At 37.1% G+C, this 27,090-nt stretch overlaps 1 protein-coding gene across 3 annotated transcripts in view; it reads left to right on the top strand.

Moving 5' to 3' along the window:
• The window catches only part of USP34 (ubiquitin specific peptidase 34), a 231,836-nt gene that overhangs the window by 20,099 nt on the left and 184,647 nt on the right, over positions 1 to 27,090 (top strand). For all 3 annotated transcript variants that reach the window (XM_082672022.1, XM_082672023.1, XM_082672021.1), the window contains exons 2-3: positions 18,705 to 18,792; positions 25,412 to 25,832. In XM_082672022.1, coding sequence (XP_082528148.1) covers positions 18,705 to 18,792; positions 25,412 to 25,832 — 509 coding nt within the window. The remainder of the gene's footprint in view (positions 1 to 18,704; positions 18,793 to 25,411; positions 25,833 to 27,090) is intronic.

Raw genomic sequence — 27,090 nt, 5'->3', positions numbered from 1 at the left:
AAAATGTTCACTTTATGCCTTTGATGAAGCAATGGATATTAATATTATTAAATCTCAGAAGCTTATGTGCATGTCTTTTAATATCCTGTGATGAAATGAGAAATGCATATAAAGCATTTCTTTTGTTTACTGCAGTAAGATGGTTGTCTTAAGGAAGTGCCCTCATGTGATTGAGTTGTAAGCTGAACTCGCTGCTTTTTTCATGAAACTCCATTTTTATTTGAAAGAATGATTGACTCAGAGGTTATCCAGATTTGGGTATATGGCGTGCATTTTCTGGAATGAATGAGGCAAGCATGTCACTTCAAAGAAGACTGATGGTGTTAGTTGCCAGTGATAAAATTGAGCTTTCAAGAAAAAATTAAGATTTGGAAAACTTGTACCTGTCACTGAGTTTGACAGCTGCCCAAAACGTACGGATTTTTTTACGAGATTGATGGAACTATTAATAATGATATGATTTTTTGATATTGTGTAATGAAATATGTCAACACTGGAAAGATCTACATAACTTAGTGAGCCAGTATTTTCCATATCACCAGTGCATGATGTTACAAAATCGTTTATGGTCAAAAGGTCTATTCAGAGAGCAAGATAGATCAGTGGATTTTAATGTAACAGTACTGATAAAGTTTTAGATTTCATATTGCAACTTGTCTTTTAGAAATTAACACTCGGGGCTTCCCTGGTGGTACAGTGGTTAAGAATCCGCCTGCCAATGCAGGAGACACGGGTTTGAGCCCTGGTCCAGGAAGATCCCACATGCTGTGGAGTAACTAAGCCCATGCACCACAACTACTGAAGCCCGCGCGCCTAGAGCCTGTGCTCTGTGACAAGAGAAGCCACCGCGATAAGAAGCCTGCGCACCGCAACGAAGAGTAGCCCCCACTCCCCACAACTAGAGAAAACCTGCACCCAGCAACAAAGACCCAATGCAGCCAAAAATAAATAAGAATAAAAATAAATTAATTAAAAAAATTAACACTCATTGAGTTTTGGTGTAATATCGAAGAATATCCAAAATTATCTGACAGGGCTGTTAAAATAGTCCTCTTATTTCCATGTTCAGATCTTTTAAGGATGGATTTTCTTTATTTGCTTTACCAAAACTATATGGCAGCATATAGAATGCAGAAGCAGTTAATGAGAATCCAGCTGTTTTCTATTAAGCCAGACCCTAAAGATATTTTCAAAAATTTAAAACAGCGCCACTCAAGTCACTGATTTTTTAAAAATGGAAAACAGGTAATGAATTTATCGCTTATAAACTATTGAATAAATATTTCTAAATTTTAATTCAAAACACAATAAATACTGATAAATATAAATCACCTAAACATAAGTTCTTTAAAGTTTTCAGTTTTTTTGTTTGTTTTTTGTTTTATTTTTGCAGTATGCGGGCCTCTCACTGTTGTGGCCTCTCCCGTTGCGGAGCACAGGCTCTGGACGCGCAGGCTCAGCGGCCATGGCTCACGGGCCCAGCCGCTCCGCGGCATGTGGGATCCTCCTGGACCAGGGCATGAACCCATGTCCCCTTCATCGGCAGGCGAACTCTCAACCACTGCGCTACCAGGGAAGCCCCAAGTTTTCAGTTTTTAAGCATGTGAAGGAGCCCTGAAAACAAAGTTTGAGAACTGCTGGGCTGCATAATCTTAAAATTTTCTCCTTCCTTATTCAGGGTTTTGTTACTCTAATCTCTTCGGTATGGAGATTACTCAGGGTTTAGTCCTTTGCTGTGTATATTATGAAGAGGTTGAAGTAAGGATTCAGTCTACTGCCATGACTTCATTATCTTTCAGAGTATATTTCTAGCACTGACTGATTTTCCAAGTGTCAGACCAATATCCTTAACTTAGTTCTAGACTTTTTTTTTTTTTTTTTTTGCGGTACGCTGGCCTGTCACTGTTGTGCCCTCTTCCGTTGCGGAGCACAGGCTCCGGACGCGCAGGCTCAGCGGCCATGGCCCACGGGCCCAGCTGCTCCGCGGCATGTGGGATCCTCCCAGACTGGGGCACGAACCCGTGTCCCCTGCATCGGCAGGCGGACCCTCAACCACTGCGCCACCAGGGAAGCCCCCTAGACATCTTTAGTTAAGTATCCTTCATCCTCAAATTCAACAGAAGTAAAACTGAGTCCTTCATCTTGTACTCATATTTTTTTTTTGCTTGCTTCTTTACGTAAATCTTGCTTAACTATGAATTTCTCACACTGGAATTTATTTTAGTATTCTACCTTCCGTACTTTAGAATGATGCCTCTGGAACTTTAATGTACATATGATCACCTGGAGATTTTCTTAAAAAGGCAGATTAATTCAAGCAGTCTGGAATTTTGCCTGAGAGTCTTCATTCTAAGAAAGCTTCCACATGATGCTGATGTTGTTGGTCTTTAGTACACACTTTGAGTAGCAAGGCCTTAGAATACGTTAATTCCATTTATTCTGTTCCTGTCTTTTATACTATTGTTGTAGTGTATTTTAATTACTTACATGTATATATATTTATTGTTTTTTGCGGTACGTGGGCCTCTCACTGTTGTGGCCTCTCCCGTTGTTGAGCACAGGCTCCGGACGCGCAGGCTCAGCAGCCATGGCTCACGGGCCCAGCCGCTCCGCGGCATGTGGGATCTTCCCATACCGGGGCACGAACCTGCCCTGCATCGGCAGGAGGACTCTCAACCACTGCGCCACCAGGGAAGCCCAATTACTTATATTTTTAAAGTTCAGTAAGACGTTATTGTCAAGTCAGTATTCATTTAGATTTACCCACTTTTATCCTTTCTGTTGCTGTTCATTTTCTTTTGCATCTCTGGGCTTTCATCTGGGATCATTTTTCTTTTAGAATTTCCTTTAGTGTGGTTCTCCTGTGGATGATCTTTCCCATATTTGCTTGTCTTTTAAAATGAAGATAAAATATATTTTCAGACAACAAACACTTAAATAGGGTATTGAATTACAGATTTGTGGGTGCTGTTGCTTCTTTCAATAAGTCATTCCATTTAAAAAAACTTTTGGCTTAAATAGTTTATACTGAGAATTCAGCCATGAGTTTTACTATTGCTTCTTTAAAGGTAAGTTTTTTCTTCATCTGTCTGATTTTAAGATTTTCTTATTGTTTTAGGTCTTCAGCAGTTTTACTGTGATGTGTCTACATCTCTTTTTGTATTTATTTGCGAACGATTCATTCTTGAATCTGGTTTGAGCTTTAAAAAGTTAGTTTTGTAGCCATTGTTTCTTCAAGTATATGTCCTGCTTCATGATTTCATCACTTTTTGGAATTCCAGTTACATAAATGCTATATGTTTTTCATCATCTTCCTTCTCTCTTTTGCTCTTCTGTATTTTCCATCCTTTTGTCTTTTGTGTGTCTGTACTTCAGTCTAGATATTTATTTTTGACCTACCTTCCTTAAGTTGTATGTAATCTAGTATTAAAGCCATGTATTGAGATCTTAATTCCAGTTATTTTATATTTTCATTGTAAAGCTTTTGATTCTCTTAATAGTTTTCAGAACTTTGCTGAAATTCTTTATCTTAACATCTACTGTCTTGAACATATTACTGTTATAAAGTTCAGGTCTGATAAGTAATTAATCTCATTTTTTTCTTACTTTCTTTTCCCCTCTGTTTTGATTATGTGGTTTATGGTCTTGTTTTTTGGTATGCTTGATAAATTTTTTTTAACTTTGTTATAGAAAAACTTAGTCATGTGTAGAAGTAGGAAGGTTCATAGCAATGATGTTTATGAATCTGTCACTCAATCAATAATTACTAGCTCATAAACAATTTTGTTTCATTTGTATCCTCCTCATTCCCTTTCCCCCACCCACTATATGATTTTCAAGCAAATCCAAGTATTATATGTTACCTGTATACATTTCAGTGTAGTTCTCTAAAAGACAAATACTTTAAAAATATATAACCACAAAAAAAATACATAACCACAATATCATCATTACAACTAAAAAATTAAGAGTAATGTAATACAAAACATCTAGTGGTCAAATTTCCCTCATTGTCTGAATTTTTTAAAGTTTTATTTAATTTTTCCTTTAAAATTTGAATCAAGGTTCAGATAAAGTCTATTGTAGTGGCTGATTTTTTTTTTCTTCCCCGCTGCACAGCTTGCGGGATCTTAGCTCCCCGACCAGGGATTGAACCTGCACCCTTGGCAGTGAAAGCATGGAGTCCTAACCACAGGACTGCCAGGGAATTCCCAAACTTATTCATCTTGTAACTAGAAGTTTGTACCCTTTGACCAACATCATCCCATTTCTTCCACCTCCCACTCTCCTGGCAACCGCCATTCTAACTCTCTTTTTCTGTGAGTTCAGCTTTTTAAGATTTCATGTATAAGTGAGAATATATAATGTTTGTCTTTCTCCGACTTACTTCACTCAGCATAATGCCCTCAAGGTCCATCCATGTTGTCACAGATGCCTGAATTTATTCCATTATATATATGTACCACAGCTTCCTTATCCATTCATCCATCAGTGGACACGTAGGTTGCTTCCATTTCTTGGCTTTTTGTTGTGAATAATGCTGCATTGAACATGGGGGAATTACTATCTCTTTTAGATAGTAATCCATTTCCTTTGGATATGTACCCATAAGTGGGATTGCTAGATCATGTTCTATTTTTGCATTTTTTGAGGAACCTCCATACTGTTTTACACTGTGGCTGTACCAATTTACATTCCCACTTACAGTCCACCAGGGTTCCCTTTTCTCCAAATCATCAAAAACACTTGTTATCATTTGTCTTTTTTTTTTTTTTCCTGGTATGTGGGCCTCTCACTGTTGTGGCCTCTCCTGTTGTGGAGCACAGGCTCCGGACGCGCAGGCTCAGCGGCCATGGCTCATGGGCCTAGCCGCTCTGCGGCATGTGGGGTCTTCCCAGACCGGGGCACGAACCCGTGTCCCCTGCATCGGCAGGCGGACTCCCAACTGCTGTGCCCCCAAGGAAGCCCATCATTTGTCTTTTTGATGATGACCATTCTAACAGATGTGAGGTGATAGCTCATTGTAGTTGATTTGCAGTTCCCTGATGATTTGTGGTGTTGAACATCTTTTATGTTCCTGTTGGCTATTTGTATGTTGTCTTTGGAAGACTGTCTATTCGGGTCATTTGCCGTTTTTTAATTGGTTATTTGATTTTTTTTGCTATTGAGTTGTATGAGTTTCTTATATATATTTTTTAAATTTTTTATTATTTTTAAAGATTTTTTTGATGTGGACCATTTTTAAAGTCTTCATTGATTTTGTTACAGTATTGCTTCTGTTTTTTATGTTTTGGTTTTTTGGCTGTGAGGCATGTGGGATCTTAGCTCCCCGACCAGGGATCGAACCTGCGCCCCCTGCATTGGAAGGCGAAGTCTTAACCACTGGACTGCCAGGGAAGTCTCCTTTATATATTCTAGGTATTAACTGTTTATAAGATAAATGGTTTGCAAGTATTTTCTCCCATTCTGTAGGTTGATTGTTTCTTTTGCTGTGCAGAAGCTTCTTAGTTTGATGTAGTCCTGCTTGTTTATTTTGTTGTTGTTGCTTGTGCTTTTGGTTGTGATAGCCAAAAATTTGTTACCAAGACCACTGTAAAGTAACTTTTCCTCTCTGTTTTTGGTTTTAGGTCTTATATTTGAGTCTTTAATCCATTTTAAGTTAATTTTTGTGTATGGTGTAAGGATCCAGTTTCACTCTGTTGTGTGTAGCTATTCAGTTTTCCCAACACCACGTATTGAAGACTGTTCTTTCCCCGTTGAATATTCTTGCCTCACTTGCCAAATATTAGTCAACCATTTACGCATGAGTTTATTTCTGACCTTTTCATTCTGTTCCGTTGGTCTGTGTGTCTCTTTTTATTCCAGTACTGTTTTATCATAATTTTTTTAAAATTATCATAATTTTGTAATATAATTTGAAATCAGGAAGTGTGATGCCTCTAGCTTTGTTCTTTCTTAGGTTTGCTCTGACTATTCGGAGTCTTTTGTTGTTTCATGTGAATTTTAGGATTTTTTTTTTCTTTTTCCTTGAAAGATGCCACTGAAAGTTTGAGGGATGTCATTGAACTTTTAAATGGTTTTGGGTAGTATGGACATTTTAACAATATTAATTCTTCTGCTTTGTGAACATAGGATATCTTTCCATTTATTTGTGTCTTCTTTCATTTCCTTCATCATTTTCTTGTAGTTTTCACCTTCTTGCTTAAGTTTACTTCTAAGTATTTATTTTTGATGTTATTGTAAATGGGATTGTTTTCTTTCTTTTTCAGGTAGTTCATTGTTAGTGTATTGAAATGTAACTGATTATGTTGATATTGTATTCTGCAACTTTACTGGATTTGTTTATTTAGTTTTTTGTTTGTTTTTGGTGGAGTCTTTAGGATTTTTTTATATATGAGATCATGTCATCTACAAACATGATACTCATCTCAGGTATGAATCCCACTTGATGATGGTGTATAATGCTTTTAATGTGCTGTTGAAGTTGGTTTGCTAGTATTTTGTTGAAGAATTTTTACATGTATGTTCATCAGGAATATTGACCCGTAATTTTCTTTTCTTGTATCCTCATTGGGCTTTGGTATCAGGGTAATGCTGGCTTTCACTGTAAAATGAGTTTGGGAGTGTTCCTTCCTCTTCAGTTTTTTTTAAGGATTTGAAAAGGATTGGTGTTAATTATTCTTTAAATGTTTGGTAGAATTCACCTGTGAAACCATCTGGTCCTTGGCTTTTCTTTGTTGGGAGGTTTTGATTACTAATTCAATTCCCTTACTCATTATTGGTCTGTTCACATTTTCTATTTCTTCATGGTTCAGTCTTTGTAGGTTGTATGTTTCTAGATATTTATCCATTTTTCTAGGTTGTCTAATTTGTTGGCTTATGATTGTTCATAGTAGCCTCTTAAGATCCATCAGTTGTAATACCTCAGTTGTCTCCTCTGTCATTTCTGATTTTGAGTGCTTTCTCTTCTTTTCTTAGTCTAGCTAAGGATTTGTCCTTTTTTTTTAATCTTCTTAAAGAACCAGCTTTTAGTTTCATGGATTCTTTTCCTGTTTTTCAAGTTTCTATTTCCTTTATTTCTGTTCTGATGTTTGTTATTTTCTTCCTTCAGCTAACTTTGGGCTTAGTTTGTTCTTTTTCTGGGCTTAGTTTGTTCTTTTTCTAGTTTCTTGAGGTGTAAAGTTAGGTAGTTTATTTGAGGGTTTTTTTCCCCCCTTAACATAACATTTATCTCTGTAAGTTTCTCTCTTAAAACTATGTTTGCTGCATTCCCTAAGTTTTGGTATGTTGCATTTCCACTTTTGTCTCAAGATATTTTTTGATTTCCCTTTTGACTACTTTGACTCATTGGTTGTTCATATATATGTTGTATATTTTATTTTTTAAAAATATTTATTTATTTGGCTGTGCCAAATCTTGGTCACAGCACGCAGGATCTTTAGTTGTGGCGTGTGGGCTCCTTTTTTTTTTTTTTTTTTAAGTTGCAGCATATGGGATCTTTTTAGTTGTGGCATGCGGGATCTTTAGTTGCAGCATGCAAACTCTTAGTTGTGGCATGTGGGATCTAGTTCCCTGACCAAGGATCAAACCTGGGCCCCCTGCATTGGAAGCACGGAGTATTAGCTGCTGGACCACCAGGGAAGTCCCCGTATGTTGTTTAATATCCATGTATTTGTGAATTTTCCAGCTTTCCTCCTGTTTCTCATCTCTATTTTATACCACTGTGGCTTGAAAAGATAATTGGTATGATTTCTATCTTCTTAAATTTGCTAAGACTTCTTTTTTGACCTAACATATGACCTAGAGAATGTTCCATATGTGCTTGAGGAGAATGTGTGTTCTGCTGTTGGATGGAATGTTCTATGTATGTCTGCTAGGCTCATTTGTTGTAAAGTATAGTTCAAGTTCATTGTTTCCTTGTTGATCTTCTGTCTGATCTATCCATTGTTGAAAGTGGGATATTGAAGTTTCTTACTATTTTTGTATTATTTCTCTCTTCGGATCTGTTAGTATGTGCTTAATATATTTAGATACTCTTATGGGTGCATATATATTTGCTGTTTGTGTATTCTCTTGATAAATTCACCTCTTTATCATAAAATGACCTTCTTTGTCTTCTGTTACAGACTTAGGCTTAAAGTGTATTTTGTGTGGTATAAATACAGCTATTCCTTCTTTCTTTTTGTTTCCATTTGCATGGAATATATTTTTCCATCCCTTCACTTTGAATCTGTGTGTGTCCTTAAAGTTGTAGTGAGTCTCTTTCATGCCACATCTAGTTGGATCCTGTATTTTTTTTAAAATTTATTTAATTTATTTAATTTTTGGCTTCTCATTTTGTGTATTTTTCTGATTTCATTGAATTGTTTTTTTGTATTTTCTTGTAGCTCACTGGTCTTCCTTAAAACAACTTCTTTGAATTATTTATTGGACAAATTGCAGATCTCCATTTTCTTGGAATTGGTTACTTGAAAATTATTGTGTTCCCTTAGTGGTTTAATGTCACCTTGATTTTTCATGTTCCATGATGTCTTGAATTGCTGTTTTTGCATGTGGAGAAGCAGTCATTTCCTCCAGTTTTTACTGACTGGCTTTGGGAGAGACATATCTTCTGATAGCCCTGTTAAGAATTCTGAGCCTAGGGCTTCCCTGGTGGCGCAGTGGTTAAGAATCCACCTGCCAGTGCAGGGGACACACAGGTTCAAGCCCTGGTCCAGGAAGATCCCACATGCTGTGGAGTAACTAAGCCCGTGTGCCACAACTACTTAGCCTGCGCTCTAGAGCCCACGTGCCGCAACTACTGAAGCCCGCGTGCCTAGAGCCCGTGTCCCACAACAAGAGAAGTTGCTGCAATGAGAAGCCCGCGCACTGCAACAAAGAGTAGCCCCCACTCGACGCAACTAAAGAAAGCCCGCGCGCAGCAACGAAGACCCAATGCAGGCATAAATAAATAAATGAACGAATGAATGGATTCTGAGTGTTTCTCAGACCTTTATTGATTGATTGATTGATTGATTGCGTTGAGTCTTCATTGCTGCGCTTGAGCTTTCTCTAATTACAGCGAGCAGGGACTATTCTTCATTGCAGTGTGTGGGCTTCTCATTGTGGTGGCTTCTCTTGTTGCGGAGCACGGGCTCTAGGCGTGCAGGCTTCAGTAGTTATGGCACGCGGGCTCATTAGTTGTGGCTCATGGGCTCTAGAGTGCAGGCTCAGTAGTTGTGGCGCACAGGCTTAGTTGCTCCGCAGCATGTGGAATCTTCCCAGACCAGGGCCTGAACCCATGTCCCCTGCATTGACAGGTGGATTCTTAACCTCTGCGCCACCAGGGAAGTCCATCTCAGACCTTTCTTTTTTCATTTGCGGTACGTGGGCCTCTCAGTGCTGTGGCCTCTTCCGTTGTGGAGCACAGGCTCCGGACGCACAGACTCAGCGGCTGTGGCTCACGGTCCCAGCTGCTCCGCGGCATGTGGGATCTTCCCGGACCAGAGCACGAACCCGTGTTCTCTGCATCGGCAGGCGGACTCTCAACCACTGCGCCACCAGGGAAGCCCCATCTCAGACCTTTTTTAACGGATATATCTGCTCCTCATTTCTTGTTCTGTTTTGGAAGGTAATTCTAAGATTGTTGCTGTCTCCTGATCATACAAAGCCAGATTGAGTGCTGACAGTCTCTCATGTGCTTTTCCTACAGCAGTGCTGAATTCTCAAGTTTGTGTACTTTCTCCCACTTCTGCAGGGTCTGGACAGCTTTTTGCACATGCTGTTAATTGTCTGTGAAGGTTTGCTTTTGCTGCCCTTAGGGGTGCAGACAAGGAGCCAGCCACAGGGTGGGAGTGTGTGTGAGTGAGGTACATGGAGAGTTGGGGGTTCTTATGTGGGTTGGGGGCATCCTCAGACAAGATCTTTCTTGGCACTGTGCTGTGCTGCCTTGGGAGAAGGGTGTCACAGGTAAAGTGAAACTGTTCCTCTTACTCTCTTCAGTGTGTCCAGTCTTGGATTTTATTTTATTTTATTTTTTGCTTCGGAAATTCTCTGCCGGACTCCCAGACTTTCACAAAGGCACTGTTGTCCATGGTGATTGTCAGCATCAGTGTTCTTTGGGAGGAAGATGGTAGAAAACTTACATTTTGCTATTTTGATGACATCACTCTCTGCTGATGTACTTTATATGACCAAAGCTTAGATTTTTTTTTGTATAACTTTATTAAAATGAAAATAAACTTTATGTGCTATGTGTATCTGACATTTTTTTCATTTAGTATATCACTGTAAGTTATCTGTGTTGCTTATTAGTGTATTAGAAGTTTGCTGCTTTTTACAGTTGAATAGAAAACTATAATTTTTTTAAAATCAGTCCACTCTTTGGACAGGTGATTTGTTTTTAGTTTGAGGCTGCTTGAATAATTTGTTTTGTTTATTTTGCTTTTGTTTGTTTTGTTTTGCTTGGTTGGTTATCTGCCTGGACTAATTTTATAGATTCTGGCTGCCCTGCTGTTTATAGTCACTGACATGTGTTTTTTTTTTTTTAAATACATAATTCTTATCCTTTTTTGTTCTTGCTATTTATCTGTTGAAGAAACTACTGATTCCATGGATCATTTAGCCCATAAAGGTTTTTTGTTTTGGATGTTGCTTATTGTATCCTTGTGGGATTATTGAACATGTTTTTCTGTCTCCTCTATTTCTGTAATTTGATTATTAGATTTAGAGGCTTGATCAGATTTCGATTAGATTTCTTGGCAAGACTTTTATAGAATGTGTTGTATTCTTCCATCAGAGGGCAAAAAATGTCATGTTGTTGCTTTTTTTTGTACTGCCAGCAACCATTGCCTAGATCTTTTATTTCATTTGTAGTTGCAAAATGGTGATATTTGAATCCTATCATTTTTCTTCATCAGCTGGTCTGTTGCTATAAGGAGAAACTTCCTTTTATTACCCATTTAGTTACTTTGAATTACCATTAGTACAGGAAGGCAGGGTAAATGTCTCATTTTCCCCTTTTATTTACCAGTTTTCAAACAGTGAGTTCTTTAAAATTTTAACATTTGATTGGTAATTGGTCCTTTTTTTGAGGATCATTATAAAATTATGTAATTAAAAATAATGTTTTTGCCTTTATTCACCTAACTTTTGGGGGGTTATTTCATATTAGTTTATAAAGAGCATTTCCCTCCACTTTTTTTTTTCTGATGCATAGTTTTCCATTGTCAGGATGAATTTAACTTGTTTTCTATTGATAGGCATCTAGGTTATTTCCAGTCTTCTGGTATTAAGAACAATGCTAAGTTGAATATCAATGAGTGTTATTTTGGATGAGAAAAAAATGTGTAGAAAATGATGCTTAAAATAATACTCGGAGTTATCAGTGCATTCTTTTATTTATTTATTTATTTATTTGTTTGTTTTTGGCTATGTTGGGTCTTCGTTGCTGCACCCAGGCTTTCTCTAGTTGCGGCGAGCGGGGGCTACTCTTCATTGCTGTGCGTGGGCTTTGCATTGCGGTGGCTTTTCTTGTTGTGGGGCACGGGCTCTAGGTGCATGGGCTTCAGTGGTTGTGGCACACAGGCTCAGTAATTGTGGCTCGTGGGCTCTAGAGTGCAGGCTCAGTAGTTGTGACGCACGGGCTTAGTTGCTCCACGGCATGTTGGATCTTCCTGGACCAGGGCTTGAACCCATGTCCCCTGCATTGCAGGTGGATTCTTAACCACTGTGCCACCAGGGAAGCCCAGTGCATTTTTGATTTTGATAAATATTGTCAAATTGTTTTTACTGATGTATGAAAGCACTTGTTTTCTCTTGAGTTTATCAAGACTAGGTATTATTTAAACTCTTTGCAAACCTGGTAAGAAAAATAATAGTGTTTCAGTGGTATGTTTGAACCCCATGTGTATCATTTTTTCTTTTTTTAATCCCTTTTTTCTTCAGTTTTTCTTTTCCAATCTGTTTTTGAACTCAGAGATTACTCTTTCGTAAAGACTTTTCCTGGCTTGTAGTTCCTTTGAAGTTTGCTTTTTCGTTGTTTTTATCTGTAATTGAACTTTTTATATGCTCAGACGTATCAATTTAGAACACTTTAAGAATGCCAGTCTTTGTTTCTGCCATCTTCTATACTGTTATCTAGTGTTTCAGTTGGCTTTAAAGACTCCCAGACTACAGACAGCACCTGACTTATGACGGTTTGGCTTACAACTTTTCAACTTTCTGATGGTGAGAAAGTGATATACATGCACTGGAAACTACTTTGAAGTTTGGTCTTTTCCTGGGCTAGCGATATGGGTATGATACTCTTGGCTTAAGGATGGACAGCAGCAGTAAGCTGTAGCTCTCAGTCAGCCTTGCTCTCAGTCAACTTTGCAGTCATGAGGGTAAACAGCTGATACACTTAGCCATTCTGTACCCATAGGTCCATTCTGTTTTTCCCTTTAAGTACAGTATTTAATAAATTGCATTAGATATTCAACACTTTACTATAAAATAGGCTTCGTGTTAGATGATTTTATCCAGCTGTAGGCTGATGGAAGTGTTCTGAGTGTATTTAAGGTAGGCTAGGCTAAGCTGTGATGTTTGGTAGGTTAGGTGTAATAAATGCATTTTCACAATTTATGGTATTTTCAACTTAAAATGAGTTTATCGAGATGTAATTCCATTGTAAGTTGAGAAATAGCTGTAATAAGTATTTTATTTTGTTAATATTTTGTCAGTTTGCTTATTTAGGTTTACCCATGTATTTCCTTCTTTACCATTTTTCTTTCTTCTTGCTCTTAGATTCTTGGCCTTTTTCTTTTTTTTTCTTTTGAGGAACCTCGTAATCTTTTTAAAATTTGATTTTCTATTCATGGCTTATCAATGATAAGCATATCCATTTGTCCAAAGTTTTATTTCACCCTTCCTCTTGAGGTCTACCCTGGGTATCAAATTCTAGGTTGAGGTTTACTTGGGTGTAAAATTCTAGATTGGCCATTTTAATGTTTTGAAGATTTTATTCTTTCAGTCAGAAGTCTGCCTCTCAGAATCTGTATTTTTGTTACTCTATGTAGTCTTTTTTTCTTTGAAGCTTTTACTGAAACTTTCTATGACAAATTTCTAATATATGCAAAAGAATAATATACTTACGGTATTAAAAGGTGAAATTTGTCTGGCAGTAGTTCATCCAAGTTCGTAACCATGTAGTACCTTTCTTTAATTGGCTTATATTCACTTAATTGTCCCTTTGAATAGTCTTTTAAATGTGTTTGTAACTAGGTCAAGTAGTAGATCATTTAACATTTTACTTTCAAGACAACAGGTCTTAAAGTATTCATGATTTATCAATATTGATAGAATTTTCTGACAGCATCTTGTTACATAATTTAGTGAATCAAGCCTTAGATATATTAGCTGCTTCAACAGCTTTATTTTGTTTTCCCATTCTCCTATTTAGCAGTTATCTAGTACACTATGTTTCTCTCTCTTAATTCTTCTTTTGCACATGATGATCCTTCTGACTAGGATTCCATCCCCTGTGGCCTTCTTTGCCGTCACTCCCTCCTTCCTATTCCTTTCCTGCTGTACTTCTTGCTTCCCTTTTTACTAACTTCTGTCTTTCAGTTAGTTGTTATTTCTTTTAGGGAACTTTCCTTAGTCCTCTCCAAGATTGTGTTTCCATGTCCTGCTTATTAGGTTAAAAAAAAAAAGTTGCAAAGAATTGATGCTGAGTTGTTTAAAAAAAGTTCTCTTGAACTAGGTATTGTTCAAACAGATTGGGAAGTTTTTAAAAAGTCTAGAAAGTGTTCTGTATTTAGATTGCTCTGCAACTTGAGTAAGTGTTTAAATTACTGTAATAGAATGCTGGAATGGAAATGATAGCCAATGCACAGCTTTTGTTTCTTTTGAAATATACGATGCAGAACTCTAGTCAGTGGACTGAAACCCTAAGAAAAGGCCCTATGTCAGAAGATTGGTGAATGTGTATTAATAAGTTTTAAAATCAAGCATTAGTCTCGTAATTTCTGTATACCCAAGGAACAACTCAGGCTAGGAGTGCTGGCTAGTACTGGTCCCCTGGAGCTGTCTGTACTTACGTTAGCCATTTTACCCACCTAGGTGGGTCTCAGCGGCTAACCTTGGTGATGGCCAGGGTTCTGGATAGGGCCCAGGTTCTTGTAATTCCTGTTCTTTTGGGACTTTGCTGATAAGAAGTTATGTGAGGTTGTGTTCAGCACCTTTGGCTTGGTGAGCAGTCATGAATTTTTTCATCTGATGAGTTGTGAGATTGTATATGAGAATACTTACCCTTTACTTGGGGTAAGATCCGGGTCATGACTACTAATGGTTTCTCAGTAGATTCCTGGGTTATGCCTCCTGTCCTCTCATGTTTCCTTTTGGGGTGATGCTTGCCATCATACTATCATACTGTTCATTTCTGATCTTGAAGTTTTTATGAGCATTTTCTTCTTTTTAAATTTAAGTGACAAGAACCATTTACTTTTCACCCTATTTCCACCCTTCTACCTCACGCATTGTGTCAGTTGGGTACATTTCTTTCAGTTACTGAATTTCCTTTCCTTGCTTTTGGGGAATGGCATCTCTGGCACCCAGGTATTACCCAGCCTTAATGTTTCCAATTCCACTTGGAAATCTTCTCTTGGGCTGTATTTGGTATTCTTTAGATCTATGTGACAATTCCTCCACCTTGCTCTTTTCCCAGTCCAGGTGGTTGGCCCTTTAGAGTTGGAATTACAATTCCTCTTCTATAGGAAATAGGTGGAAAGATTTCTTGAACTTGCCTTCCTCCCTACTTCCTTTATTTGCTTATAAATATTATACTGTGGACTTTAATGGATCTTTGATTTGTAAAGATCAGTGGCTTCTTTTAAACTGCAGTGTGGGGTACTCTATCTCCCTTTTTTAAAATTAATTAAACATTCTTAAAATTGTAAAAAACACAACAAATTTTCTCATCATCACCATCTTTTAAAATTACTGAAGTATAGTTCATTTATAGTGTTGTTCCTGGTGTACACAGAGTGATTCAGTTATACATATGTATTCTTTTTCATATTCTTTTTCAGTATAGGTTATTACAAGATACTGAATACAGTTCCCTCTACAGTAGGACCTCGTTTATCTCATCTTAACCATTTTTTTTTTAACATCTTTATTGGGGTATAATTGCATCTTAACCATTTTTAAGTGTACAATTCAGTAGTGTTAAGAATATTCACATTGTTGGGACTTCCCTGGTGGTCCAGTGGGTAGGACTCTGTGCTCCCAACGCAGGGGCGTGGGTTCAATCCCTGGTCGGGCAACTAGATCCCATATGCATGCCACAACGAAGATCCCGCGTGTTGCAACTAAGACCCAGCACAGCCAAAATAAATAAATATTTTAAAAAAAGGATATTCACATTGTTATGCAACAGATCTTCAGAACTTTTCATCTTGAAAACTAAAACTCTGTACCCATTAAACAACTCCTTATTTCTCTCTCCCCCTGACAACCACCATTCTACTTTGTTTCTATGGATTTGATTACTCAAGATATCTCATTTAAGTAGAATCATACAGTATTTTGTCTTTTTGTGACTTACTTTTTGTGGCTTATTTACTTAACGTGATGTTCTCAAGGTTCATTCATTTTGTAGCATGTGATGGGATTTCCTTCCTTTTTAAGGCTGAATAACATTCCTCTCTCTGTATACACCACTTTTTGTTTATTCATCTCTCTGTGTGCATTTGGGTTACTTATGTCTCTTGCCGATTGTGAATAATGCTGCTGTGAACATAGGTGTAAAGATATCTCTTTGAGGTTCTGCTTTCAATCCTTTTTTCATATATATACCCAAAAGTGGGATTGCTGAATCATATGGTAATTCTTTTTAAAATGTTTTGAGGAACTGCTGTATTCTTTTCAATAGTAATTGCACCAATTATTATTCCCACCAACAGTGCTCAAGGGTTTCAGTTTCTACATATCCTCATCTATACTTGTTATTTTATGATTTTTTTTTAACAGTAGCCATCCTAAGGCGTGTGAAGTGATATCTCATTGTGGTTTTTATTTGTGTACTTAGTTTTGAAATCATGAAATGAGTCTTCCAACTTTGTTCTTGTTTTTCAAGATTGTTTTGGTTATTTGGGGTCCCTTGAAATTCCATACAAGTTTAAGGGTAGAATTTTCCATTTCTGCAAAAACGTTGGGATTTTGGTAGGGATTGTATTGACTCTATAGATCACTTCGGACATTATTGACATTTAATGATGTTAAATGTTCCATGAATATGAGATTTGTTCCTATTTTACCTGATATCTTTCAGCAACTTTTTGTAATTGTCAGTTTTCAAGTCTTTCGCCTCCCTGGTTTAGTTTATTCCTAAGTTTTTTATTCTTTTTGATGCCTGTGTTCTTAATTTCCTTTTCAGATTGTTCATTATTAGTATATAGAAATGCAGTGGATTTTTGTACGTTGACTTTGTGTCCTGTCACTTTACTGAAATCATTTATTCTAACAGTTGTGTGTGTGTGTTTGTGTGGACTATAGCGGTTCCTACATATAAAATCATGCCACCCATGAACAGAGGTAATTTTAGTACTTCCTTTCCAATTTCTTCTTCTTGCCTAATTGCTCTGACTAGAACTTCCGGTAGTGTGTTGAATAGAAGTTGTGAAAGCAGCTACTTTGTCTTGATCCTGATCATAGAGTAGAAGCTTTCAGTCTTTCACTATTGAGTATGATGTTTGCTGTCTGGAGAGGTCTATTTTGTCTGGCTCTGATAAGATGTACTTCCCTTCCCTTTCTGGTTATGGGGTAGATATAATGAAATAGTAAGCTTATGTTGGTGAGCAGTTAGGTTGCCAGTTGGGCCTCAGGTGGGGTACGTGTTTCTCACCACACGTGTGCGTTTCCCAGAATGTGTGCCATTTGCGTTTTGTGTTAGAGAAGGATATGATCTTTGCAACCACTCTGTTCCCTGTGTTTTCAGGCCGGGGAAGGAAAACTGTTACTGTCTACTGTGGTCTCTTCTTGATGAAATCACACAAGCCAAGAGCTTGCTTTTAGTAGTTACCTTATCTTATCCCCCACTATATCTTACTTCGTCATGGTTGCTAGGTTTTGTTGTTGGGATCTTCTTCCTGATGGGCATTAGTGTCTTTGGCTTCCAGGGCCGCCTCAGGTGCTGTTTACCTTGTTACCTATTTGTTTGGCATATACTTTTGCCCTGTGATTTTTCCTTCTCTCTCTGCCCAAGAGAATTTTTTTACCTGCCTTGGTCTAGTCAGTATTATCAGAGAGAAATCTTCCAACCTCCTACTTGGACTTCAAGCATTTCTGGAGCTGAGTAGGGGAAGAGTGCTGTAAGTCTCAACATGGAGTATATAGTCTGATCTAGAACAAGGTGAGGTTTTTTTTAAAACGAAAATTAAGACATACGCAGTTGGTAAATAGAGGGATGATACTAATATAATGGAACATCTTAATGGTTCATATGGGATTTCCCCCATCACATTAATGTTTTATAGTGATTCATGCAAGCTTTCTTGTGATTAAAGAGAGGACCCTACTGGTACATGAGAAAACAGTAACAAAGCTGACATTCCTCAAAAATGCCTTCTTGTGCATACAGTGATTGGTTTATTGCCTTCAGGGACCCCTGTGTTTTCTACTTTGTAGAGCTGTGTGGAGAAGGAAGTAGGTGCCAAGTCATTAAAATGATGGAGCTATGAGGATGGTTATATTTGATGTTTAATTTTTTTTGGAAATGACCTTTATTAGAATTGAATGCCCTCAGGCACCTTCATATCAAAAGATGAAGCATGAACCTCATGGGTTAAAGTTGCAGAAGATTGATTGACACTGGTTAGTGCAGATACCAGTAGAGATTTAACTGTGCTAGTATTTTTTTAAATTTTAAATCAGACTAGTTATTGGTTTTGTCAGTGTTCTGGTTATAAAGTTTCATAGGTATTGAGTAGTCTGCTTCTAATGTTTTATTGTTAGTCTCATTTTCTTTATTGTAAGGTTTTATATCACATGAGGCTTCTTAGCAGTGCTTACATGACACAGTAGGAAATGCCTGTACAGAGAGATTAAATGTTTTCAGTATGATACCTCCTGGCTTTCAGCTACCTGATTGTGCAAAACCCAGCTCTCTCTGGTTCAACATCTCCGGAGAGCAAACATAGTCTTTTAGAGATCGTGTGTGTGTGTGTGTGTGTGTGTGTGTGTGTGTGTGTGTGTGTGTGTGTGTGTGTGTGTGTGTGTGTGTGTGTGTGTGTGTCTGTGTGTGTGTCTGTGTGTTGGGGGGATGATGAGGGTTTGTCGAACTGCTTCTTAATAAGACTTTAATATTTTTTAGCCCCACTTGTATTCCTTCTTTTAGAAGTACTCAGTGTTTCTAATTCCTGAGACTCTCTGAGACAAAGTTAGCATCGAATTGGTCAATAATTAACCAAGATTTATTTTCTTTAGTGAAAGCAAAAAAAAAATTATTGGAAATATTTGTATTTGTAAATCTAGCTTTTTTTTTAAGTGTTGACTTTTTTTTTGGCCATGCCTTGTGGCACGTGGGGATCTTAGTTCCCTGGCCGGGGATTGAACCCATGCCTCCTGCAGTGGAAGCGTGGAGTCTTAACCATTGGACCACCAGGGAAGTCCCTGTTGGCTTTAATATTGGTTTGGCATTATTTATTCATAATTTAAAAGTTACTTTTTCTATTTTCTTTCAGTATCCGATATAGAAGGTGGTGATGGACTGCAGCTCAGAAAGGAACATACTCTCAAAATATTTGCTTATATCAATTCCTGGACACAGAGGTATGCATCTTTATGTATTTTGAAGAGTAACTTTGTCAGTTGTGTTTTGTTTTACATTTTTATTTTTTGTTTTTGGCCATGCCACGCGGCTTGTAGGATCTTAGTTCCTTGACCAGGGTAGGAACCCGTGCCCCCTGCAGTGAAAGCACGGAGTCCTAACCACTGGACCACTTGGGAATTCCCAGTTGTATTTTATTTTATTTTTTATTTATTTATTTTTGGCTGCGTTGGGTCTTCATTGCTGCACGCGGGTTTTCTCTGGTTGTGGCAAGTGGGGGCTACTTTTCGTTGCCGTGCATGGGCTTCTCATCGCGGTGGCTTCTCTTGTTGCAGAGCATGGGCTCTAGGCATGCGGGCTCAGTAGTTGTGGCTCGTGAGTTCTAGAGCCACAGGCTCAGTAGTTGTGGTGCACGGGCTTAGTTGCTTGGCGGCATGTAGGATCTTCCCAGACCAGGGCTTGAACCCATGTCCCCTGCATTGGCAGGCAGATTCTTAACCACTGAGCCACCAGAGAAGCCCATAAATGAAATTTTGATATGTACAGTTTTAGGTAGTAATTTGTAGGCTTCATTAGAATATCAAAGGATGTAGAGACTCTCTGCCTTTATATCATGCTGTTCCAGAATATAGTGATTAAGAGTAGTATGGCCTTGGAGCCAGATAGATGTGGCTTCCAGTCCTGCTTCATCACTTGTGTACTAGGTGATTATGACAAATTAGTTAACTTCTGTAAGCTCTTACCTCCTCATTTGTGAAATGAGTAATAATAAAGCTACTACTATCTTCATGAGGTTGTGAAGAAACAAAATACTTAACATGGTGTCTGACAAAAGAACTTAATAAATACCTATTTTAATTAAAATTGTTGAAACATTTTAGAAAATGAAATATATATTGAAGGGTACATAAGCTAAGGCATGAAAAGTCAAATTGGAAAATAGTGTGTAATATTTATAATTCTATTCACATGTTAGTATTAACAGTTTTTAGCTGATAGTAAAAAGTACCAAAAAGTAGAATGTTACACTCTTAATTGTTCATGCTGATAGAAGAGAGAAATGACAATAAAATATACAGTTGGATCACAGTGCTTTAGAGTAAAAATTTTTTGCCTGTTTCCCTGCTCTGCCCTCCCCCCATCCTGTTTCTCTCTAGGGCATCAAAAAATATTGTCCAGATTAAGACTGTGGTTCTTGTAGGGGATAAAAAGCTACTAATAAAGCACAGTTAATTTACAAAAGAAATTCTTAACTTGGTGGCCCATGACCATGGAAGGTCCATAAATGTACCTTAGTGCACGAATGGATCGGATCCATGACATCTCATACAAAATGTTCTCTGTAGATTTTCTGGGAGAAAAGTGTTAACTTTCAAAAGATTATCAATAATCAAGAATCATTTTTTCTAATATGTTGGTTGACCAGAATATAGCTGAAGGAGAATGTTCACTTAAAAAAACAATATGTTAAGAATTTAATATTTATAGAAATTTCAAAGGCTTTAATATTTTATAATTTTCCTTCTATTTAAATGATATACTCATTGTGAAAGTCTTTTAGAAAATACAGAAAATCAAAATTTAAAAAAAAAAAAGCCATCACCCAGAGTAACAACTGGTAACTTTCTTTTGGTATAACCTTGGTATGAGATTGGGAACAGTACAGTTTAAAATTTTACAAAAATGTGATTATAAAACTTGTATGCTTTATAATCTGATTTTTTTCATGTGAACTATGATCAGTCTCTGTGTCATCAAATATTATGTCATCATTTTTATTAATAATTGCTGCATCACAGTAATATAGCTGCCACTTCTTTGTTTTGTTCATAAGATTCAGGGAGTTAGTTATGTATATTACTTTAACAGATTATCATTATTTTATTAATATTGGAATGGAAAATTGGAATGAAATGGGAAGAAAATGAATCCAGAGAATGGGGAGAGAATATTAGGAGAATAAATGAAAGAATATAAATTTGCAAAAGAGCATACATGGCTCTGAAAGGAATGTCGTGCATGATGAAGGCATTGATACCACACAGCAAAATTCTTCTTGTTGGAATTGTTGCTGGTTTTTGTTTGACTTGTTTAAAGCCTGTTACAAAACAGGCTTATGTTTTATATCTTGCAGATGCCTCAGTAGGCATTCAAGGTTCCTCGTTGTCTTCTACCTGTCTACTTTTTACCTTTATTTCAGGATTTCTCCCCTGAAATAATTCTGGGTGCTAGCTAGGCGGAGGTTCTGTCAGATCTTTCTATTTTCAGGCTAAAAATTTCACCTTTCACACCTGTCATTTGTACTTAAAGTTTGAGGCTGTTGCTTATTTTTATTGTTTTATTAAACTTTTATTTTTTATAACAGTTTTAGACACTATTGCTTTTGAACAGGTTAATGTATGTTCTCCACTCTTTAAGGGTCTACTTTATATTTTGGAATTAAGAAATTTGACCAGTGGGATATTGATATTGACCACTATTAAAGTAGTGTTTTTCAGAAATTAGCTCATAAATAAAAAAACTTTCGCTATGGTTGGATACTGTAGATGAACAGTCCTTTCATGTGTTCAGCAGTACCAGACCAGGAAAATGTTAGATCCATTCGAAGATTTGTTAGATGGAATTATGGAATCCAGGTTAAAATAATTTAATTTTGACATGTAGCTTCCTCGTGAATGTTAGTATTTTTATTAATTGAAGCTACATATTTTGTTAGTCATTTAGAAATTTTTATCATTGTGTGTTCTTAAATGTAAGCGTATTCCACTCAGATAGGCAGTATATAACTCTGCGTAGGTAGTAAAGTTTTATCAGGTGGGTAATAACGGGAAGGACTGAGAAGAAAATAGGATAAGCTCAGATAGTGAAAGGTAATGTATGATATTGGTGTACAAATACAGTATGTACAGAGTTTAAAAAATAAAATGGTAGGGAAAGGCCTATAATATAAAAGTCCATTGTCCCCTATCTCCTCAGCCCCATTTCTGTTTTCAACTTTTTGAGATGTTGGTTTTGATACTAACTTTTATGTTCTGAAATAATATTATATTGCTGTTGCTTTATCTGTCAATTTTAGGTATAATCTGTGAACTTCCTTTTCTGATATATAAAGATTTCACCCATTTACCCTTCCCCATCCTCTCAATATAGTTACATCAGTTCTTGAGGTAGTTCTAAAAACAAAAATAATGCTCAGTTATTAGCCAAAAAAGATTCTGTGGTTCATTTTATATTTTACAAGATATAAATTGTTGTTTTTCTTTTGTTTTCATTCTTTGTTTCATAGAGTTTAGTGTCTTGTTCTTCATTTGATTAATTTTCTAGGTGTGGATCACTAATTTTTCCCAAACTCTCCAGCCCTTCTTAGTACTAGTTTTTACATTTTTATACATCATTAGGTGATCTGTTATTTTCTTACCTTCCCTCCATCTCCTTTGGCTTTTATCTTCCTACTCCAATCTGTATTGATTTCTCAGTAGGGTTACTGAAACAGCTATATTCTCTTCAGATCGTCCTTGAAATTCTTTTGCTTTTCTATTATATTGGATATCCAGTTCACTGGATTCTATGCCATCTTTATTGGTTTACTTCTTTGTTTTGTTAGGATGATATCTTTTCTGAGAAAAGGTACATGGGAGACAAATGGTTTTTAGACCTTTCCGGCCTAAAAGAATGTCTCTTCTACCCTTACTTTTGTTGATAACTTTTGTTGGATACAGAATTGTAGATAGAAAATTATTTTCTCTCAGAATTTTGAAAGTGTTATTCCATTGTATTTTATCTTCCAATATTACTTAGGAGAAAGTATGAGCTGTTTTTATTCCTGAGCTTTTTCTTGTCACTCTTTTCACTCTCCCCGAAAGCTTTTAGGATCTTTATCCCTCCTTGGCTTCAGAAATTTCATGATGGTATGTGTTTCTTTCTTTTTTCAGATTCTTTTCCCATATAGGTTGTTACAGAATATTGAGTAGAGTTGCCTGTGCTATACAGTAGGTCCTTGTTGATTTTTTTTTTTTTTTAAGATTTTATTTATTTATTTATTTGGCTGTGTTGGGTCTTAGTTGCAGCATGCGGGATCTTTTGTTGCGGTGCATGGGCTTCTCTAGCTGTGGCTCGCAGGCTCAGTAGCTGCGGTGCGTGGGCTTAGTTGCCCTGAGGCATGTGGGATCTCAGTTCCCTTACCAGGGATCAAACCCACGTCCCCTACATTGGAAGATGGATTCTTAACCACTGGACCACTAGGGAAGTCCCTATCTATTTTATATATAGTTGTATATATATGTTAATCCCAAACTCCTAATTTATCCCTCCCCCCACCTTTCCCCTTTGGTAACCATAAATTTGTTTTCGAAGTCTGTGAGTCTTTTGTAAATAAGTTCATTTGTATCATTTTTTTAGATTCCACATATAAGTGATTATCATATGATATTAGTCTTTTTCTTACTTACTTCACTCAGTATGATAATCTCTAGATCCATACCTGACTGCACTTTTATAGTAAATTTGACTAGCTCTTTGGCTTTCCTAATCCAAAATCTGACCTCAAGGTTGTTGTTTTTTTTTTTTTTGCGGTACGCGGGCCTCTCACTGTTGTGGCCTCTCCCGTTGTGGAGCACAGGCTCTGGACGCACAGGCTCAGCGGCCATGGCTCACGGGCCCAGCCGCTCCGCGGCATGTGGGATCTTCCCAGACCGGGTCACGAACTCGTGTCCCCTTCATCGGCAGGCGGACTCTCAACCACTGCACCACCAGGGAGGCCCCTCAAGGTTGTTTTTCGAGGGGAAACTCAGATTTCATTTTCACTAAAGATAGTCAGATGTATGATCCTTCACTTTGAACTTGGTTTTTCCTAAACTTAAAGGAAGAAGCTACTCATCAGAAAAATGTTGAGTAATGTGTTTATTTTTCTTTTTGTAGAAATTGCGATATTATAGAATTTAAAACTGGAGGAGGCCTTAGAGATAAAATCCCTTTCATTTTGCCATGGAGAAGATAGTCCTGATGTATCATTTATGCATTTCTGTGTAACAAGGTACTCCAAAAGTAGTGTTTAAAACAACAGTAAACGTTTGTTATCCTCAGAGATATGTTTATTATCTCAATTACAAACATTTATCATCAATTATTTTATGGGTAGGAGTTTGGGAGTGGTTTAGTTGGTTGGTTCTGGCTTGGATTTCTTATAAGGTCGTAGTCAAGATTTGGCCAGGTTATGGTCATCTTTGGATGACCTTACGTGGGACTGGAGGATCTATTTCCAAGTTGACTCACTTCCATGTTTGGCAAGTTGGTGCTGGTTGTTAGTGGGAGGACTCAATTTTTTCTCATGTGGCCCTTACCATGGCCTCCTTGAGTGTTTTTCATGATAGCTGGCTTCCCCCAGAGTGAGTGATCCAAAAGAGAACAAGGCAGAAGTGGTAATGTCTTTTATAACCTAGTCTCAGATGTCATACACTGTCATTTCTGCCACATTCCATTCATTGGAAGCCAGTCATTAAGTCCAGTCCACATTCAAGGGGAGGAAAATTGGGCTTCACCTTTTAAAGGGAAGAGTAGTATTAAAGAATTTGTGGCCATACTTCAAATTTGCCACACCTGGAGAAATGAAGTTATTCTTACATGGTCATACAGGAAGTTGGTGATCTATTTGGTACAATAAGAGTTTTGATTTGTTTCGATAATATAACTAGGTGCAAATTTTAAGTGATAGTTGCTTAACTGTCATCTGTTATTGGATACATTGTAACCTGGTACTGTGTATTATTTACTTATTGATTCACCAGACCCCTTTGATTATCCACAATATGCCAGGCATTGTGCTACTAACTGAACATGTCTAAGAGAACTAGATTTGTCTGTAGTAATTACTGACTCTTATTTTTATTTATTTTTGTTTTTTTACTGGAGCTGAAGTGCGAGAGAGAGAGAGAGAGAGAGTGTGAGCGTGTGTGTGTATATATGTTGTGTGTGTGTTCTTTAAACACTTTTGATCTGTCAGATAGGATAGGAATGTCCCTCCTAAGTAGCCTTCAAGCAAATTATTATATCAGCAGCATTATTATTATCAGCAGCTCCGTGTGGTATGGCATGCGGGATCTTAGTTCCCCAACCAGGGATCGAACCCGTGCCCCCTGCAGTGGAAGTGCGGAGTCTTAACCACTGGACTGCCAGGGAAGTCCCAAGCAAATTATTTTTAAATGTAACTTTTTTATTAGTTGACAACAAAATCCCTTATGTAAAATAATGAGCTGGGTTTACTAATAAGGTATTTTATTATAGCCAGTTTCCTGATATTTGTTAAACATGCACTGAGTAGTTAGTACTTAGAGAAGCAAAGATATAGCCATAATTCTTGTTCTTTGTCTAGAGGGACAGATAAATACATACATAAAACTGAAGATGATAGCTGTCGACCTAACATGGTGACTTTTTACCAGTACCAGTTTTTGGTGTGATGCTGTCTTTTTAAGTTATTGTAGTGCTAACTCTACCAGGAAGGAGGAAATTAAATTATTCAAAAGATATTTTAGTATTTGTTTTTTTATATTACTTTTTAGAAAGATATAGTTGTTGCCTCTCTAGGAAGCATTGATTTATTGAAAACTTTTTTTTCTCTTATAGGCAATGTCTATGCTGCTTCAAAGAATATAAGCATTTGGAGATTTTTAACCAAGTAGTGTGTGCACTTATTAACTTAGTGATTGCCCAAGTTCAAGTGCTCCGGGACCAGCTTTGTAAACATTGTACTACTATTAACATAGATTCCACGTGGCAAGATGAGAGTAATCAAGCGGAAGAACCACTGAATATAGAAAGAGAGTGTAATGAAGGAAGTACAGAAAGACAAAAATCAATAGAAAAAAAATCAAACTCTACAAGAATTTGTATTTTGACTGAGGAGGAATCTTCAAAGAGCTCTGATCCTTTTAGTTTATGGAGTACAGATGAGAAGGAAAAACTGTTACTATGTGTGGCAAAAATTTTTCAAATTCAGTTTCCCTTATATACTGCTTACAAACATAATACTCATCCTACTATAGAGGTATGTAAAAATAGGTATTGTGAATTTTAAGTAATACCAAGTCATGGTTATGTTGGTAATTTCTCACTTATGAATAAATATGAAGATAGTCATTATTGATGGAAAAAATTATAAAAATCACTGTTGTTATAAGAATTACTTCAGATTTCTTCAGACCATTTCTGTAGCAACTTGTGTTGAACATTTGCTCAGCATAGTTCTATTAAGGAAAGATTTATAAATTGAGCTCATAAAATTAAACTGTCAGTGATAGACATTTTGCTGATGTAGATCTGTGCTGTATTTACTGTGACTCTTTCAAAAAGTAATAACTGAGGAAAAAGAAGCACATAGAGTTTTGAATTTCATTCTTAGAAACATAGGTTAACAGAATTTGGAATTCCTTTTGTAAAGAAAAAATGCTTAACAAATTATATGTAATTACTAGTTTTAAATAATAGTATTTTCTTTTGTATGTCAAGATGCTTTACTTATTTCACTAGTGATATTTTTCCGCTCCCTCACTCCCTCCCTCCCCCCCCACCTCCCTCTTTTCCTCCTTCCCTCCTCCACTAGTGATATTTATACAAGCCTTTCCAGGAGATCAGTAACCCATCTTAGGTATTTACATAATGGCATTATTTCTACAGATAGCAGGAATTGAAACAGTTATGTGATAATGTATTATAATAATGGCTTAAAACAACAGTGATTAATTATTTCTCATGATTCTGTGTATTGCTTGGGCAATTTCTTTGCTGGTTTTGTATGGCCTTACTTAGGCACTTGCATTTATTTTGGGAGTTGGATGGGTTTGAAAGTCCAAGATGGTCTCATTCACAAATCTGATAGTGCTGGCTGCTCTTTAGGGCTCCTTGGATTTTTCTCTACATGGCCTCTCTACTAGGGTAGACTATCTTCCTTACATTGTAGTCTTAGCATTGATCCAGGAAGGTAAAACTGGAAAGCTGTAAGGCCTCTTATAAAGGTCCAGCCTTTGAAACTACACAGTATCAACTTTACCACATCCCTGTTGGTTGAAGCAATTCACAAGGGCAGCTCAGATCAAAGGGGTGTGAAGTAGACTCCATCTCTGGATAGGAGGAGAGGTAAAGTTTCATTTTAAACTTTTAAGTACATTCTGTTTTTCGTGCATCCAGGAATGGGTAGAGTTGTGGCCATTAACAAATCTACCATATGCTTTTTGTTTTTTTAAGGCTGTATATTTTCTCCAGCTTATTTTTTTCTGTAACCTCCATTCTGACTTCTCTAAACTTCC

This window comes from Grampus griseus (genome assembly GCF_964374135.1).
Source record: "Grampus griseus genome assembly, chromosome: 15".
Classification (NCBI taxonomy): Eukaryota; Metazoa; Chordata; class Mammalia; order Artiodactyla; family Delphinidae; genus Grampus; species Grampus griseus.
This window is presented reverse-complemented; position numbering and strand designations above follow the sequence as displayed.